Below are 17,964 nucleotides of genomic sequence, written 5' to 3'. Positions count from 1 at the left end.
TGGAATGAAGACCAGCATCCTTAATGACCCTGCCCACCTCCTCAGTTTCAACTCTGGCCTTCTTGCCACTTTCTCCCTTACACACTGTTCCAGCCACACTGGCTTTCTTCTGTTCCTCAGATGCACCACTTTCTGCTCACCCACCTTAGAGCCTTTGCATATGCAGTTGCCTCCTCAGAGTATTGCCATCCCCAGCACGACCCCCAGCTCATTCTTCAGGCCACTAACGTAAATGTTACTTTCTCAAAAACACCCTCTCCATCCCGGCACACTGACTTAGGACCTGTCAGATTCTCTCCACTGTAATGCTTGAACTGCCATCCCAACACCCACCATTAGGTTTCCTACTTTCACCATCTTTTCTAGGAATCCAAGGTTGGAGTCATCTGTAGATACAGTTAACATGTTCTCTATTTAGCAAACCAATTATAATCTTGCAAGTTTCCGGGCACATCTTTTTTTTTTTTTTTTAATTTTTGACTATAGGACCTCTTAGAGCCTTTATTCTACTAATGTGAGAGAAAAGTATACAACATTTCCTAACTTACTTAACCATAATACCCTCTCTGCAGGACTAGGGTTCCTCAGATATAAGGTACAATCCCCTGCTCTGGGCACTGCACTGTCAGTTTATTTGCACGGTTTATTTGCACATAATCTGTTTCAACTCCAATTAGATACTGCAATACAGTTCTGTCACTGACCACCCGGAATTAGCACAGACCTCACAAATTAAAGGCTCAGCCCTCTACAAGACTGCTCCCACTTCAGATGCCAGTGCAAGTTCAGGGGGTTCCCAGGCCACCTGCACAGTGACTGACTGGCTACAAATTTGAGGGTTCCTACCCCGCCTCAGGTTTGATAATTTGTTAGAACAACTCATAGAACTCAGGAAAATGCTATACATACAATTGCAGTTTTATTATAAACGATAAAAACCAGGAACAGCCAAATGAAGAGACTAGAAGGTAAGGTGTGGGAGGGCCATAAATGCAGCGCTTCTGTGCCCTCTGTCTGTGGAATCAGGCTGCATCACCTTCCCATCAAATTGTTACGATCATCAATGAGGAAGCTCCTCTGAGCTTCAGTGTCCTGAGTTTTTACTGGGGCTTCATTATGTAGGCATGATGGATTGAATCATTGGCCATGCAACTGAACTTAATATCCAGCCTCCTTCCCCTTCCTGGAGGTCAGGCTGGCTCAAAGTCCCAACCCTCTAATCATGTGGTTGGTCTTTCTGTTGACCACCCCCCATTCTGAGGCTATTTAGTGGCCCACTATGACTCACCATTAGCATAAACTCAGGTGTGATCTTAGGGGCTCGTGAATAACAAAGATATTCATATCACTTGGGGAAATTCCAAGGGTTTTAGAAGCTCCCTGCCAGAGATCAGGGACAAAGACTAGACAAATTGTTATACAATAGCCCAGGACATTGAATGGACATTTCCACAGCAAAAATGGAACCTGGATGAAAGGAGGATGAATGATGTGTGTGATTTCCCCCCACAGAATGAGGAAGCTTTGGCCTACTTGCCCTGTTCCCTCATTTCCAGTCAGCTACTTCCAACACTGACAGCATCCACCTGGGGAAGGGAGATTTCTGGTGATATCTTTTTGGGTGCTTCTGGGACCAAGCAGACAAGAAACTGACCAGCTCTGGACTGCTCAGCTTGTCTGCAGCCCTCTCAGAGCCGCAACTCAGAGTGGTGGGACGATGGGCAAGCACACTCAGTGACTCTGTGATCTCCACTATCTAACCCAGATATCCTTCTTAAATCTTGGCTAAAAATAGAAGGTGTTTCTTTCTTAAATGGATATAAAAGCAACCACAGAATTGATTTTATTTATTACCTTTAACTGAAAAAAAATGTCATACTTACCATATACCACTTCCAGAAGGAAACTAGGATTCTAAAACCTAAGACATATGGATTTGTATCAATTTCCAAAAAATTGAAAAAATCACATTCTAACCAGGTATATACCAGTGTACCAAGGACTGTGCCTTACCCATATTTTTTCTATAAAGGAAGTAAATCATGTAGGGCTGAACCAAAAACTTTGCTGAAAATTGCTTCTCTTTTAAATCAGCAGACTTGTACCTCTGACACAGAGGATTGACTTAGTTTGAGTCTTGGTCTCCTTCTCCATCTTCATCAATAAAGATGTTTTTCTTGAGCCCCAGACCAGACAAAATAATAGACACACATGATGTGGTGGCTGGGAGGCATCCATACTCAGTGGGATAAGTAATAAATTAGGAGCACAAGAGCTTGGTCTTCTGTTTATAGTCCTGCCACTGATTTATTATATGGCCCCGAGCCAGCCTTTTCACAGTCTTGTGGGTCAGCCTCTTCAACACTATTTTGAGGGAAGATTAAACTGTCTTGACTATGTACAATTCAAATGTTAGAAAATATCAGTTGAACCAAAAGTGACATATCCTAATTCAGTAATTAGTACATCACTGCAATTTTTTCCCCCAGAAACTACAGGGAGGCTCCCCAAATGATCTCTTAGATAAAGAGAAGTCATCTTATGGCCTCATAATGGATGGAAAACCTTTGGGAAAATGATGTTTCTCATCCATTGTTAGGCTAGGGAGTTTTAACTTGAGTAAAAGTTTCCTGATAATGCTAAAGGTTTCCAGGCAGCCCCTTTAGCCCAACTCTCCTGTGTGATCTTCATCTCTCAATAATGTCACCCACCAACATGCATCTGAGTGCCTTTCCCTTTCCTCTCCACTCCCATTATTAGATGCTGTCTGTGTGGGCCACCATCCTTGCAGGAGTTTTACAGGGTTAATAAATGAATAATACCTCTTCTTTCTTATGCCAAGAGGCAGGAAGATGAGGATTAAAATATCACATATATTGCTTCCAGATCACATTTATTATTATAGAGTGGACCCCTAAATTAGATGGACTTACTCACCTGGCCACAGCTGGAGTCCTGAAGGGCATGATGTCTTCTTACCACAGCAGACAGAAACCTGCTTCCTGAAGGCTGTGATGTCCTCTTATCACAGCAGACAGAAACCTGCTTCCTGAAGGCCATGATGTCCTCTTACCACAGCAGACAGAAATCTGCTTCCTGAAGGCCATCATGTCCTCTTATCATAGCAGACAGAAACCTGCTTCCTGAAGGCCAAGCTGAGCATGCCCGGCTCCTTCTTCTTAACTCAGCAGTCAGATACCTAATTTCTCCATCTGTGAGGAGGGCTGGATAAGGGATGGGGAGAGAAGCTAGGAATATCACTCTAGGGAATTCCCTAGAAGCAGGAGTTCCAGATAATAGGAGTTTTCCACTTGTGTCTTACCTAGTAAGTCTAAATAACCTGATACAAATAGCTTATCTGCAAATACTAAATGTATAGTTAAAAGATTAGCTTTGGAGGTAGTCACAAACATGTGCTTCTAAAGAGATAGAAAAGCCTGGAAAGAAGGTGAAAGGGAAAAGAATAAAGGAAGAGAAAATACACCAAGACAGTCCCTAAATCTTGCACAACATAAATAATTTGGTTGGGGTGAAAACGAAGAAATTCAAGCATGGATTTAAAGGAAGCTGATGAAAGTAATCTTTTTCACTTTGAGACTGTTCCTAGCACTACTCGGATCCACTCTTATGACTTTAATTTTATCAAATTGTTATCATTACCAAAATGGCTCAAGTAGAATTACTCTAAGAAATGCTGTCAGGGTTTTTTAGGAGGTTTTAGCAAAGGAGAGGACAGGTTTTGTTTTCAGGATACTGTAAAGTTCAAAGAGATGAGACTCTCCTAAAATATGAGGAAAGAGAAGCAGGCATTAGGAATGGGGAGTGGCAGGAAAGAGAAGTCAGAGGGGACCCTGGTAGGACACTGTATGTGATAGAAGCTACAGAGTGGAGGAGACTGATGTAAGAAGCGACTTCTAAATAAATCCAAGCTGGGAGAAAATGTAAGTTCCAGAAACAGTAAGAAAAGACAGGTTGCTTTTCAGGTAACCCCCCAAAATAATCTGAACCTCTAAGCCAATAGGAGGTTCTTGGCCTTTTGAAGCAATCATAAAAGAGAGATGTAACTGGGGAATCACAAAAAGAGAGTTAGTAGTGGTTTAATATAATGCTAAATACCAGGGGAAATCACTGTAGAAGATGTTAAGTGCAGCATACATTGGATTCTCTGTGAGGCAAAAGTGTTCAGAACAGGACTGGGACTAGGGTAAGGTGAGAGAGGCATGTGCTTTGGGTACAGAATTTAAGGAAGTGCTGAAAAACCCTTTGTAATAAAGATTTTAAAAATATGTTAATATGATATTCTTTAAAAATCAAAATTAATGTAAAAAGTCCATGATGAACAAAATATAAAAGCTTAACTAGAGACAGGATTAGAATTCCTGATTTCTCCTTTTGTCTCGGGTTCTAATATGGCTTGGCACTGGTTCAGAGAAACATTCCAGTAAGATAGTTTATTTTATTTTATTATTATTATTATTATTTTTGAGATGGAGTCTCACTCACTCTGTTGCCCAGGCTGAAGTGCAGTGGTGCAATCTCAGCTCACTGCAGCCTCTGCCTCATGGGCTCAAACGATTTTCCTGCCTCAGCCTCCCAAGTGGCTGGGATTATAGGCGTGTACCACCATGCCTGGCTAATTTTTGTATTTTTAGTAGAGACGGGGTTTCATCATGTTGGCCAGGCTGCTGTCGAACTCCGGACCTTAGGTGGTCCGCCCACCTCGGCCTCCCAAAGTGCTGGGATTATAGGCGTGAGCCACCACATCCAGTCAAGAGTTTATTTAATTAGACATCTTCCCCTGAAGCTCTCAGTGCTTCAAGTAGCCCAGCCCAGCATTTGTCTTGTTTCAAGGATGGTGAGATTGACCTTCCTTTCCTGTCTGAGATTGCGGGAGAATATATAGAGAATCCTGGTAGCCCCATGTTGAAAATAGAACTGATAGAGAAAGAGGGAGGTCAACTATGACAAGAAGCATTCTTTCCATCCACCACTACCAGCTTTCATGTCTGAAATCATCAGCTCAGCTGAGCCCTGTTTATGCACTTGTTTTTCAAGTAAGAGTTCTTGGTGAGCAGTGTTTCACCAAGATTAATTTGTGAAGAAAAGAGCCAAGCTTGGAGCAGATGTTACTAGCAGGTAGTCTAGTAGATGATGGTGCCTCTTTTTCATGACACTAATTTAACCTACCAGCATAAATCATTTTTTAAGGTAAGAAAGTAGAACTGGTGAAAGGGCTTTTCCTCCTTCCCATAATAGATGGTATATCCATTGCTAGCAGAGAAAAGTGATTAAGTAGGATCAGCATATTCATCTCTTATTTTGCCCTCCTGTCTTTCTGTTGTCATAGGGTTTTTCCAACAGTGGCGTTATTGACATATTAGGCCAGATACTTCTTTGTTGTGGAGGGATGTCTTGTGCATTGTAGCATGGTTAGCAATGTTCCTTGCCTTCATCCTTAAGATATTAGTAGCTTACCCACCCACCCTACCAAAAATGTCTGCAGATACTACAAATATCCCCTATTGGGACAACAATCTCCCTTGGTTGAGAACCGCTGTGCTACCAAAGGTCAAGGCCTACAATGATGTCTTCTTTTCTTCATCTAGCTTTTTCTCACTTCTTTATAAATTAATTAATGTCTTCTGCTGAAATAGATGTTGATTATTTCATACCACATACTTTTGTTTTGTTTTGTTTTTTGAGACAGTCTCGCTCTGTCACCTAGGCTGGAGTGCAATGGCATATTCTTGGCTCACTGCAACCTCCGTCTCCTGGGTTCAAGCAATTCTCCTGCCTCAGCCTCCCAAACAGCTGAGATTACAGGCTTCTGCCACCACACCCAACTAATTTTTAGTATTTTTAGTAGAGACAAAGTTTTGCCATGTTGGCCAGGCTGGTCTTGAACTCCTGATCTAATGATCCACCTGCCTCGGCCTCCCAAAGTGCTGGGATTACAGGCGTGAGCCACCGCGCCCAGCCACCACATAATGTTTTATAATCTAAGACCTCTGCATCTTACGTAAATTTAAGTGAAAGTAGTAGGTTATAAAAATAGGACCTTCACCAACCATCATTTGATATCAAGTATATCAAATGCTTTCAGTAGCAACTAACAGAATATACAATTCAAACTGATTTGTACAATAAGGGGAATTATTCTTAATCACCTGAGCTTTAAGCATCAGTAGATCTGGTAGCTCAAATTTTTTGAACTATGTTTTTTGGATTAAATGCTTCAAATAGCATTTTCTCCCCCAAACCACCTGCTCCTTCTAATTGATGGATTTCTCACATGAGTCACAGGCTTGAAACATCATGAGCATCTTTAACAGTCCCTTTGCATGCCCCCAACGTCTGTCAGTTGCCAGATCATCTGCATTTTGTCCCCATGCTATCTCCTTCCCTTTCTTTCTTCCTGTTTCCAAGACCACCACCTAATCAAGTCAAACTGGTGCAGTAACTTATCAACTAGTTCCCTCCCCTTCCAGCTTTTCTTGCTAATTAATCTTTTCAAAGCGTACATTGCAGCTGGGCATGGTAGCTGATGCCTGTAATTCCAGCACTTTGGGAGGCCAGGGCGGGAGGATAGCTTAAGGAAAGGAGTTCAACACCAGCCTTGCGCAACATAGCAAGACCCCTGGGTCTCTGCAAACAAACAACAACAACAAAATTTTAATCAGCCAGGTGTGGTGGCATGCACCTGTAACCTTTGATACCCAGGAGGCTGAGGTGGGAGGATCACTTGAGCCCAGGGGGTTGAGGCTGCAATGAGCCATGATTGTACTACTGTACTCCAGGCTGGGTGACAGAGTAAAACCTTGTCTCCAAAATTTAAAAAAAAAATTTTTTTTTTAAGTTTACGTTGCTACTCTGCTTCAAACTCTGGTTGTTCCTATATCTTTTTTTATTTTTTTTGAGACGGAGTCTCATACCATTGCCCAAGCTGGAGTGCAATGGTGCAATCTTGGCTCACTGCAACCTCCGCCTCCTGGGTTCAGGTGATTCTCCTGCCTCAGCCTCCCAAGCAGCTGGGACTACAGGCACCCACCACCACACCCGGCTAATTTTTTTGTGTGTGTATTTGTAGTATAGATGGGGTTTCACCATGTTGGCCAGGCTGGTCTCAAACTCCTGACCTCGTGATCTGCCTGCCTTAGCCTCCCAAAGTGCTATATCTTATTAATTAGGACTTCTCACTCTGAGCACTCAGGATTCTTATGTTCTAGCTTCACTTTATCATTCCAAGCTCTTTTCTTCATACTCCTCTATTTACAATGAGCCTCAGACAACTAGAATATCCAGTGTTTCCAAAGGTGCTTCCATTTTTCTGACTTGAGCCTTTATGAATGAACGTTCCTTTTCCAAAATCTCTTCTCTTCTTCAAGACCCAGCTCAAATGCCCCTGTGTCAACACAGCCTTCCTCGATCTCCACAATAGTGATTGCTTCCTCCTTTCCTCATCTCTTATCTTCTGCTGTTTACTTTATAGATTTGTATTCTTCTTCCCCTCACCCTTCATCTTCAGAGGTGATGCTAATGCCTGTGATGTCCCAGGCTATATTCATTGATGAGCTAAATTATGTTCTTTTATGTAAATTGATTCATAGTTTTTGTCCTTGTTTTGTCATCTGCAGGGGACAGTTTTTCTAATGTCTTACAAAAGGAGATAACTACCTGAAAATGCCACATTGCCACTTTTATTAGGCTCTGCCTTTTAAGCAGCTGTACAACAGTGGACAGAATTACTTTTTCATCTTCTGCCTCAGTTTCTTATTCTGTAAAATGGGCATAATACCTACCTCATAGAATTGGTATGAGGATTAAATGAACAGAGACATACACATGTATTTACATATGTTCGTTTGTGTGTATGTAAAGTAGTTATGACAGTGCCTGGCTTATAGTAAGCCTGTCTTACATAAGGTGTTTGCTTATAATGTGTTTATCCATTTGCTTAGTTCTTATTTATTTATTTTTATTTCTAAATTGCTTACCATTTTCTTGAAAGACTTTGGGGAAAGAACATAGAAGTAAATGAGAAAGTCTAGTCATAGACTGTTAGGAAAAAACAGGATGAAAAAAATACTAAGTTTAGACTGATTTCAATATACTAGAAGCTGAATTTGTAAGATTTTATTATTAATATTAAACTTATCTTACACCAATAAAAGCACTATTGAAGCATCTTATCCTAAGAAAAATTAAAAGTAAGTCAACAACTCAAGTCATGTCTTGGGAAGTGAAAATCTGTATTACAGATCATTATACTTACAACTTTTGGGGTAGATATTTCATAGAAAGCAGTCAGATTCTCTAAAATGGTGCACATGTTTACTTACGTGCTTTAGCAAAAATCAAGATTTATTGCCTTTCAAGATAAATTTTGACTAAATATTGACTTTAGGTTCTCAATCATTGTTTACCTGAAAGACCAATAAATCTTGACACTTCTCAACTTGAGTTGGAATCTACTTGGTATTTATTAATTTATTTCACACGATTTATAATCTTAATAACAACATTCCATGAGATTAAATAAACATTGTAGAGTTTAGCAAGTTTATATTTTCAGTCAGCAGTAATTACTTGACATGTGATTTTCACTTCATTTCTTATTTAAATATAGTACCTCTAGCACTATTAACACAACGTAGGTCCTACATGTCAAAGCTGACTTAGCTATTTAAATATTCAGAGGGGGAAAACCCAAATAACTCTTAATAGCTTATAGAATTGCTTTACATTTTAAACCAATTAGTATTCAGATTGGAGTTTCTAATCTGAATTGCTTTTATTTTTTTGGTTGCCTTAGTTCTGCAAGTATAATCTACTAATACATCATTATACGTCATAGATGGCCTCTGTCTTGGACAGTTTATGTCTGTTGGTTTTAATCTCTGTTTCATGCATCTGTCTGTTCTTGTCTCTCTCTCTAGATATAATGTGTATTGAACATTCACTGTGTCTCAGCACAGTACTAATACTTTACAAACATAATATTTGCCATATTGTTGTGTTGACAGGGTTTTTAGAGACAGGGTCTCGTTCTGTCACTTAGGTTGGTGTGCAGTGGTGCAATAATAGCTCATTGAACCCTCGAACTCCTGGGCTCAAGGTATTCTCCTGCCTCAGCCTCCAAAGTAGCTGGGATTGCAGGTGCAGACCACCACACCTGGCTAATTTTTAGAAACTTTTTTGTAGAGATGGGGCCTCACTCTATTGCCCAAGCTGGAGTGCCATGGTGCGATCATAGCTCTCTATAACCTCGAACTCCTGGCCACAAGCAATCCTCCCATCTTGGTCTCCAAAAGTACTGGGATTACAGGTGTGAGCCACCAGTGCCTGGCTGGAAATTCTTTGGTTAGGTACATTCAGTGTGTCTAGGAGGAGTTACTTACTTCTATGAGATTCTTAAGGACAGAGCTGTCCTAGCTATAGCAGCGGTCCATTCTACAAGTGCCAGCTGAAGTTAACCTAAATGTGTCACCCATGGTAGGAACATGGTTTTTAACATGTCAGCTCTCTGTGCAGTGGAACTTTATTCTTTTTTTTTTTTTTTTGTAGACAGAGTCTTGCTTTGTGGCCCAGGCTGGAGTACAGTGGCACAATCTCAGCTCACTGCAGCCTCTGCCTCCCAGGTTCCAGCAATTCTCCTGCCCCAGGAGAGGCAGGGATTACAGGCATGTAGCTGGGATTACAGGCATGTGCCATCACACCCAGCTAATTTTTGTGTTTTTAGTAGGGGTTTCACCATGCTGTTTTTAGTAGAGGTTTCACCATGTTGGCTAGGCTGGTCTCAAACTCCTGACCCCAAGAGATCCGTCCACCTCAGCCTCCCAAAGGATTATAGGCATGAGCCACCACACCTGGCTTGTGCAGTGGAAATTTATGAGTCAGTTTCAGCCAACAAGGAATGACAATTTCTCATATATAATCTCTCACTGCTATAAAATTTGTAGATGAACATAAAATGAAGCCCATCAGAAAAAAAAAATTCTGATGAACAGAAATGAATTTTTGTGTAGCTTTGGAAACAACCATCAGTACATTTCAGGATTGTATTTGAGCATGTGTATTTCCTCCCAACTGTGAAGTTTTCAACTCCTGGGAAGAGAATTCACTATGAAGGGACTTAAAGGCTTATGGAGAAAATAATTTTGAAGTGTTGCAGTCTAAAGTCCATGAACTCAACCCAAAGACTATCAGCTGCATGCCATACTATCCGCATTAGCAATTACACGTGGCACACAATTGATTTTTTCCGGATTTCCCCTATTGTTCCTTTAGTTTTATTTGAGATGCTGTGGATACTATTTGCTTTGTAACCGACAGAACGTATACTTAATGGCATGTGCCTGATTCTCCATCCAAATGTTTAATGTCTTAATTGATTTATGGCTAAACAGATAGCTCCTACTTTATGGGTCACCACCTTGTCCCAAAGACAGAATAACTTGGATGCTTGGGATGCAAAAAGTATTGGATCACTGATTTTTGAGTAGATGTTTCTCAGTGTCCCTCACTCTTTACCCCCTTTCTACTTTACAGTTATGTAGAATTCTATAGCTTCAGTTTCACCATGTTAACTTCAGACTACATATGTGTGGTCAGTCTCAAATTTCAGCTCTGTTCCCTCTGACAGTGGAGGATGCAAATATGGGGCCCAGGTTTGCTTTGCCTCTACTTCCTTTAATGGACCTCAAAGCTACATTGCAAAAATTGCTTGTGCCCTGTGTCAAATAATCCTTTCTTTAAACACTGTGCCCAACTTTGTGCTAATCCCAGGGAGGACTTTGAATTGTATACCAAATGTAATACCTTATTTTTTAAAGTACAGGTTCAAAATTTCACTTCTTAATGAGCCAATGGTTAGAGACTATAAGCTAGGAAAGCTAAATTCTTTATGACTTTAACCCCTAATCCTTGTAAAATAGCAAGTCCTTGAACCTGCATGTCTATTTTTCTTCATTTTGGGAAATCTGGTCTGAAGAGCATATGATCAAAGTCTAGGCCTTCAAGCAACATTTTACACAGTGCTTACTGCAGCTCACTGTCCCCAGCCAGGAAAATGGAGGGATGGAAGGGACAGGGAAGTCCCCTTGCTCATTCCTGTGGACATCTCTCCCTACTTAGTGCATAAAATAAAAGAGGATGTGAAACTCGCCAGATTTTTTTTTCTATTTTTACAGAGAAAACGACAATGTGTCTTCTCACCCTCTTTATCTCTTTTCCTTCCTTTTACAAAGGCACCTTCTTTTCTTTTTTATTTGCCCTTGTTCTTTTCCTAGAGTGTTTCTACCTTCTAAATGCAAAAGACTGGATTTACCTTACTGAATTAGGTAAAAGCTTACTTTAAGAGATGGAAAGTGGGTGGCATAACTGACCACACTTAGCACTGTATGAGGTCCTTCCTTAGTGAGAGAGAGTCAGTTGGATCCAGCCACAGCTTTCTCATTCTTCCCTCTTAGCCCATGAGTTTTCCAACTGCTGGTCAGGGAAAGGAGAACTGAAGGTAATAGTCGTAAAGTAGAGAGAAGGTGGCTGGCTCTTCCTCAAGATCGCAGCTTCAGTAACAACAACTGCAGCCAGTTGAGTTAACTAGGTACACTTGTTAGAAGAAAGATGGTGCTTTTGTGGAGAAGTATGCCAAAATTCTGCACAACCCCCAGCAACAGATTCTTTTGGGTGTATTTAGTGAAAGGCCATTTGGGAAATGGACTGTACGTGCAGCAAATAGGATTTTGGTTAAATGGTGACATTTGTTTCCAAGAGTGTATCAGAGGGGAGGCTAAGCTCTTCAGAGCATTTGTTCATTAAAGATTTGAAGTGGAGTGGGAAGCAATAATAAAAAAAAGGCCAGTGGGTTCTCTGGTGAGATAGTTTTTTGTTCCTATGAATTGAATACACTCTGAAAAGTTTCAAAAAGAGTCTGGGAAGAATGTATTTGCTTTGATCCAACATGTGGAGTGTTCTTTACTACAAATGCCCTTTAATTTAGAAACATTGCTGAAAAGTCTGTTTGAAAGTACATAAAAATATAATATGTAAATAAGCCCTAATTAGTTATTTCAATTAATTATTTTTTGTCTCTACTTTACAGCTCTATTTTTCTTCCCATAATGTCGCTTTTCAGAGTCCAGCTTTGAAACTCTCTAAAAAAATGGTTTTTTGTAACAGTGATTATTAAGAAAAAATTTTCCCTGTTAAAAACCCCACAATGATAAAGTAAAATCCCAGATTGTGTATTTTTATGGGGAATTGTTTCAGACATTTTTAGTCCATGATTTGCTACTGTGATAGTAAAGGAAATCTTGCAGTTAATTGAAAAAACTCATGTTTCCTTCTTCAAATAAATGGCATGTGTTGTTTTTTAGAAAATGAATCTACATCAGGCCACTAACTAGCCTCTAATCTTCTTTTCCAACCATTCTATGTTCTTTCAAATACAAATACTTTGGATTTGGGGGTTAAACGTTTTCATTCTTTTTAAAGTGAATAGGATACTCCCAGTGGAGACAAGAATGCTCTGGAAAAACACTGGTAAAATGAAGTCAGGTTGTTTCTACATAGCCAGTTTTTTAGAAATTGACTAAGTACCTAAAATATTGATTTTTTTGAAGCCTAGAGGGTAAACTGTGTGACAAATTCTGAGCTTTTCACTGAGCAGTCTGCACCCCCTCTGCACTTTTGTTGAATAGAAGCAGAATTTTAGAGCTCGAGGGACCTTGGAGGTCACCTAGAAATCAGGGAGCAATCCTCAGCTTTTACCCGTCAACGTCCCGCGTGTGGGTTGGGGATAGGATGGGAGGGGGAGGATGCTCATTTAATTAGAAATGCAGATTTCTGGTCCCTACCCAAGATCTACAGAGTCAAAATCATCTCAGTGGGAAGAAGGGTCCATATTTCTCACAAACGTCTGCAGAAAATTCCATTGCTCACTCAAATTTGGCAATTCACCAATTAAAGCTAACACGTTTATTTTGTGGTGAGGAAGCAAGGCCTAGATAATTTGATGGTCAGGGTCACAGTGGTGCCTAGGCAAGAACAGACTCAGGCTTCCTGCCTTTAGACTAGTGACGGTCTGTATACCATGTGCCTAAAGTAGTTCTGAGCATGCAGACAGGTTCAAACCTACTTCTGGGTCATTAGGGTGATTTCAGCACCAGGAGTAGGATAGCCTGGTTCTAAATAAAGTATGAAAGTAAAGACACCCAAGGACTAAAGGTAGGTGTTTATGTGCTGCTGCTTTTGTCCAAACTAAAACCTGAATGGACCCTATCCATGTTCTCTCATCTCTGTCTTTTATGAGCCTGGAGACCTGTACATAGTTGCGAGGATGTTTAACTCAGTTAGTTAACTGAGTTGATCCCCCAGCATGGTGAGCTTTGGATCTGTGTGCCCGGTTGATGTGAACATTCTTAGGCTATAGGCTTTCTTAAAATGCATGTTTGTGTATGTTAATATTGCCTATGTGTGTTGCATCCAGAAAATTAGAATAAGCTCATTAAAATTATAGACAGATAAATCCAGTAGTGCCTACTAGGGAATATATAAATATCCAGCAAATGCTTACTGATGTCTGTTATATCAAAAAAAATTTTTTTTAGTGTTCTTTGGTGAGAATTTAAACTATAATGATGATCCTGAATTTCTGCAATATCATGGTCACCTTTTAAGTCATTAGGAAGGATTGGATTCTACTCAGTGTCATTTTAGTGTTCAGTCAATTTGTCTACTAATTTTTGGAAATAGCAGTATCCCACTGTCTAGGATATATTAAGTTCCACTGAACTCTGTTCCACAGTTCATTCTTTCTTTATTTTTAAAAAATTTTTTTCTTTTGAGACAGAGCCTTCCTCTGTCACTCAGGCTGGAGTGCAGTGGCATGATCACAGCTCACTGCAGCCTTGACCTCCTAGGTTCAAGTGCTCCTCCCACCTCAGCCTTCCAGTAGCTGGGATTACAGGCCCACGCCACCACACCTCACTAATTTTTTTGTAGAGATGGGGTTTCACCATGTTGCTCAGGCTGGTCTCAAACTCTTGGGCTCAAGCAATCCACCGGCCTTGGCCTCCCAAAGTGCTAGGATTACAAGTGTGAGCTACTATGCCTAGCCAGTTCCATGGTTCCTATGTGAACATGGGTAATATATAGTTCTTAGAATGGGCAACATATTTTAACAGGGATATTAATGAAAGGCTGTTTTCAGAAGCAGGTGATCAGGTTAAGAGGATCAGTTTTGGAATCACTATGGAAAATTAAAATTTCTGTATATATATACAGTTTATGTGAGTGTACATGTGCCAGATAGTACTCAGTTTATCATCCCTTTAACATAAATATTTTTTGATTGTCTGCTATTTGTAAAGCTCTGTGTTAAGTGCTGAGGATAAAAAAAAGATCTGGGCCGGGCATGGTGGCTCACGCCTGTAATCCTAGCACTTTGGGAGGCCAAGGCAGGTGGATCACGAGGTCAGGAGTTCAAAACCAGCCTGGCCAACATAGCGAAGCCCCGTCTCTACTGAAAATACAAAAATTTGGCCGGGCGCGGTGGCTCACGCCTGTTATCCCAGCACTTTGGGAGGCCGAGGCGGGCAGATCACGAGGTCAGGAGATCGAGACCATCCTGGCTAACGTGGTGAAACCCTGTCTCTACTAAAAATACAAAAAATTAGCTGGGCGTGGTGGCGGGCGTCTGTAGTCCCAGCTCCTCGGGAGGCTGAGGCAGGAGAATGGCATGAGCCCGGGACGCGGAGGTTGCAGCGAGCTGAGATCGCACCACCGCGCTCCAGCCTGGGTGACAGAGCAAGACTCCATCTCAAAAAAAAAACAAAAACAAAAAAAATAGAAAATACAACAATTAGCTGGGCATGGTGGCACGTACCTGTAGTCCCAGCTACTCGGGAGGCTGAGGCAGGAGAATCGCTTGAACCCGGAAGGTGGAGTTTGCAGTGAGCTGAGATTGTGCCACTGCACTCCAGCTTGGACAACAGAGTGAGACTCTGTCTCAAAAAAAAAAAAAAAAAAAAAAGATCTGAGGAGTTTCTAGTGTGGTGCTGGTTGGACAAGCCCATAAAAAGGCATGATAATTTAAAGAGGCACACGCTAAATGCCAAATGAGTAATGCAGTCAGTGAGTGCAGTGAACAGCATTCCAACATTCACAGACAGCCCTGTGACTGTGGCAAGATCTCCTTTGTCAATCAGGAGCTACATGTGTGTTGGTTGTAACTCATCTTTCACACATTTCTCATTCCTCAGCCAGTCTGAAGAACAGGAGCTTGTTATGATTTTTTTTTTGCTGCTCAATAGTAAAGAAATAGCCATTCTAGAAAGGAACTGGATCAAGCTCTGGAAGCCTAATACTAATATATTTACTTATCTTCTTCCCATTTCTCATGTATTTAAAAACAATGAGATCTAATTCTCTTTCTAGAGGATGCACTGGGAAACTGCTTAATTACTGATGCCATTGTATTTGTGATGAAAATGAAAGTTCTGTTGAGTCTTGTGATACTTTCATTCATGGAGTTCATGTGAATCAGAATCTTCTTAGGTTGGTAGTTCGTTAAGTAAATGTATTTGACCTCCTTGTAATGGAAAGGGTTACAACACTGATCATTATATTATTAGTACTAGTAGTAGTTGTCGTAGTCGTAGTAGTAATTGTAGTAGTACTGAAAGAGTAATTCATTTTTGCCCCACTTCATGAAATAGGCTTAGTGCGAGATCTCTTTGATCCATATAGTTCTTGGCACCCAACCATAAAATGGGCCACATGGAAGGATTTCTAAAATGAAAGCTGTAGACCAGAAATGTCAGATTAATGATGCTGTTTGTGTATTCTTGATGACCTGTTCTGGATCTGCCAGGATTTTGTCCTTGGGGATGATTGTGATGGAATTTACATACTCAGTAGAAGGTAGTTCTTCCTATCTAAAGAAAACGAATGGCTTCCCTGTGGAAGGGCTATGATTATTACCAGGTTCGCTGACAGTACCAAGACAGCGCTCACAGAGTCATGGACTTTCTTAGATCTGAAAAGGGCATTGTAGGCAACCAGTAATCTTGGGCAAGATTTGTTGAAGTAAAGAGCAGAGAAGAGGGTGCTGTGTAAGGAGAGGTAATACATATGAATATATGGAGGGTGGAGTAAGCATGCTGTGTTTATTTGGGGAACAATGAGGAGAGTTCTCTGACTGGAATAAAGTGATTACATTCCCATTGGACAGTAGTGGGAGGGAAAGTTAGAAAAGTGAGATGGAGCCAATCAGAGGCCAAATTCCTTACAATGATTTGGTAAGCAAAGGAAGGCTACATAACAGTTTTGGGGATTATTTTAGCATCCAATTTAGAGCCAAATCCAAACTCTGGCTTTTTTTGGCTGGGTGAACTCAGACAAGATACTTAACCTCATAAAAATCTTAGATTCTTCATCTATAAAATAGAATTAATAATATCTTCCTCATAGAGAAGTGGTGCTGGTTAAACAAGATTCTGTATGAGGTGCCCTCAGCAAAGTGCCTGGTGGAAATGGAGTTCTGAGCAGGGCAGTGAGGAGATAAAGGCGAGGTTGTAGAGAGACTGATCTCTGGCAGCTGTATGCAGAAGAGATGGAATCAGAAGAAACCAGAGACAGGGGACCAGTTTATGACCCTTACAGCAATACCCTAGGAGGTGAAGGGACAGGCTGTCAGACTAGGAAGAAGAGGACACAACTGTACAACTCTATTCTCTGTAACTTCTTTTTTGTTGCAGACTAGGTAAATGAAATATAACCTTGTTCTGTGATGTTAGAGCTCTATAACCTTGTTCTGTAGTGTTAAAAATACAACAGCAATCATAGACTCTTCCTTTTTCCTTGAACAGGCTGCCAGCGATCCATAGGTCTTTCCAATGGGAAAGCCAAGGTGTGCAACTACAGTGGGTGGTATTACTGCAGTAACTGCCACGTGGATGACAGCTTTCTCATTCCAGCACGCATAGTCCACAACTGGGATACTTCAAAATATAAGGTAGGTACAAAAACTCAGTTCACTTAATAATAATAATTCAGGTGTTCATATGTTCTCAGGTGGATTATAAAGATGGTGATCAAACAATTTGAAGCAGATATGATTAGGTAGTCTCATAAAAGCTGCAAGACCTTACCTAATGCTTCTTATATATCTCACAGTTGAAAGGCTTCTTAACTATGACTCTTATTAGTTTCCTCATTTAAAAAGACATATAGAGCAGTTTTTACTTCTGGTGCTAGAGAGAATTCTGAGAGAGAGGAGCCTGTTTTATTATTTTTTATTTGATCTTATCTTCAACATTACAACACTATGGGAAGATAAAAATGGGAAAATAATACATGCATGAACATGCTAGTGATCTTTCTAGGCAAGGCCTTATATAATCCAAGATATTTCTTTTGTTTGTTTTGTTTTGTTTTTGTTCATTTGTTTGTGTCGGCTTTTTTTTTTTAGACATTGTCTCACTCCATCACCCAGGCTGGAGTGCAGTGGCATGATCTTTGCTCACTGCAACCTCCACTTCCTGGGTTCAAGTGATTCTTGTGCCTCAACCTCCCAAGTAGCTGGAATTACACACACATGCCACCACGCCCAGCTAATTTTTGTATTTTTAGTAGAGACGGGTTTCACCATGTTCCCCAGGCTGGTCTCAAACTCGTGACCTCAAATGATCTGCCTGCCCTGGCCTCCCAATATGCTGAGATTACAGGCATGAGCCACTGTGTGGTCTGAGATATTTCTTATAGTAGAGTAGCGCTCCTACTCATGTGAAGGTCAGTCTTCTAGCAAATCCAGGCCTTTGGAACTAGAACCAGAACCTTGAGAGAAGCTATGAAGACTTCTGACTAGGGGCCAACAGCAAGGAACAGTAGTACACTGAGCCATCCTCAGGCCTTTGTCAGCACTGCTGTTTTTTAAAAAGGAGAGCAAGTGAGAATCACAGGTAT

General features: G+C 40.8%; 1 protein-coding gene across 3 annotated transcripts in view; it reads left to right on the top strand.

Moving 5' to 3' along the window:
* PLEKHM3 (pleckstrin homology domain containing M3) overlaps positions 1-17,964 on the top strand; it is a 207,204-nt gene that overhangs the window by 66,164 nt on the left and 123,076 nt on the right. For all 3 annotated transcript variants that reach the window (XM_055109026.2, XM_003820814.4, XM_034954967.3), the window contains exon 4: positions 16,869-17,014. In XM_055109026.2, coding sequence (XP_054965001.1) covers positions 16,869-17,014 — 146 coding nt within the window. The remainder of the gene's footprint in view (positions 1-16,868; positions 17,015-17,964) is intronic.

This window comes from Pan paniscus, chromosome 13 (assembly GCF_029289425.2).
Source record: "Pan paniscus chromosome 13, NHGRI_mPanPan1-v2.0_pri, whole genome shotgun sequence".
In the NCBI taxonomy this organism is placed as follows: domain Eukaryota; kingdom Metazoa; phylum Chordata; class Mammalia; order Primates; family Hominidae; genus Pan; species Pan paniscus.
The sequence above is the reverse complement of the archived record's forward strand: the minus strand, read 5'-3'. Positions and strand labels throughout refer to the sequence as shown.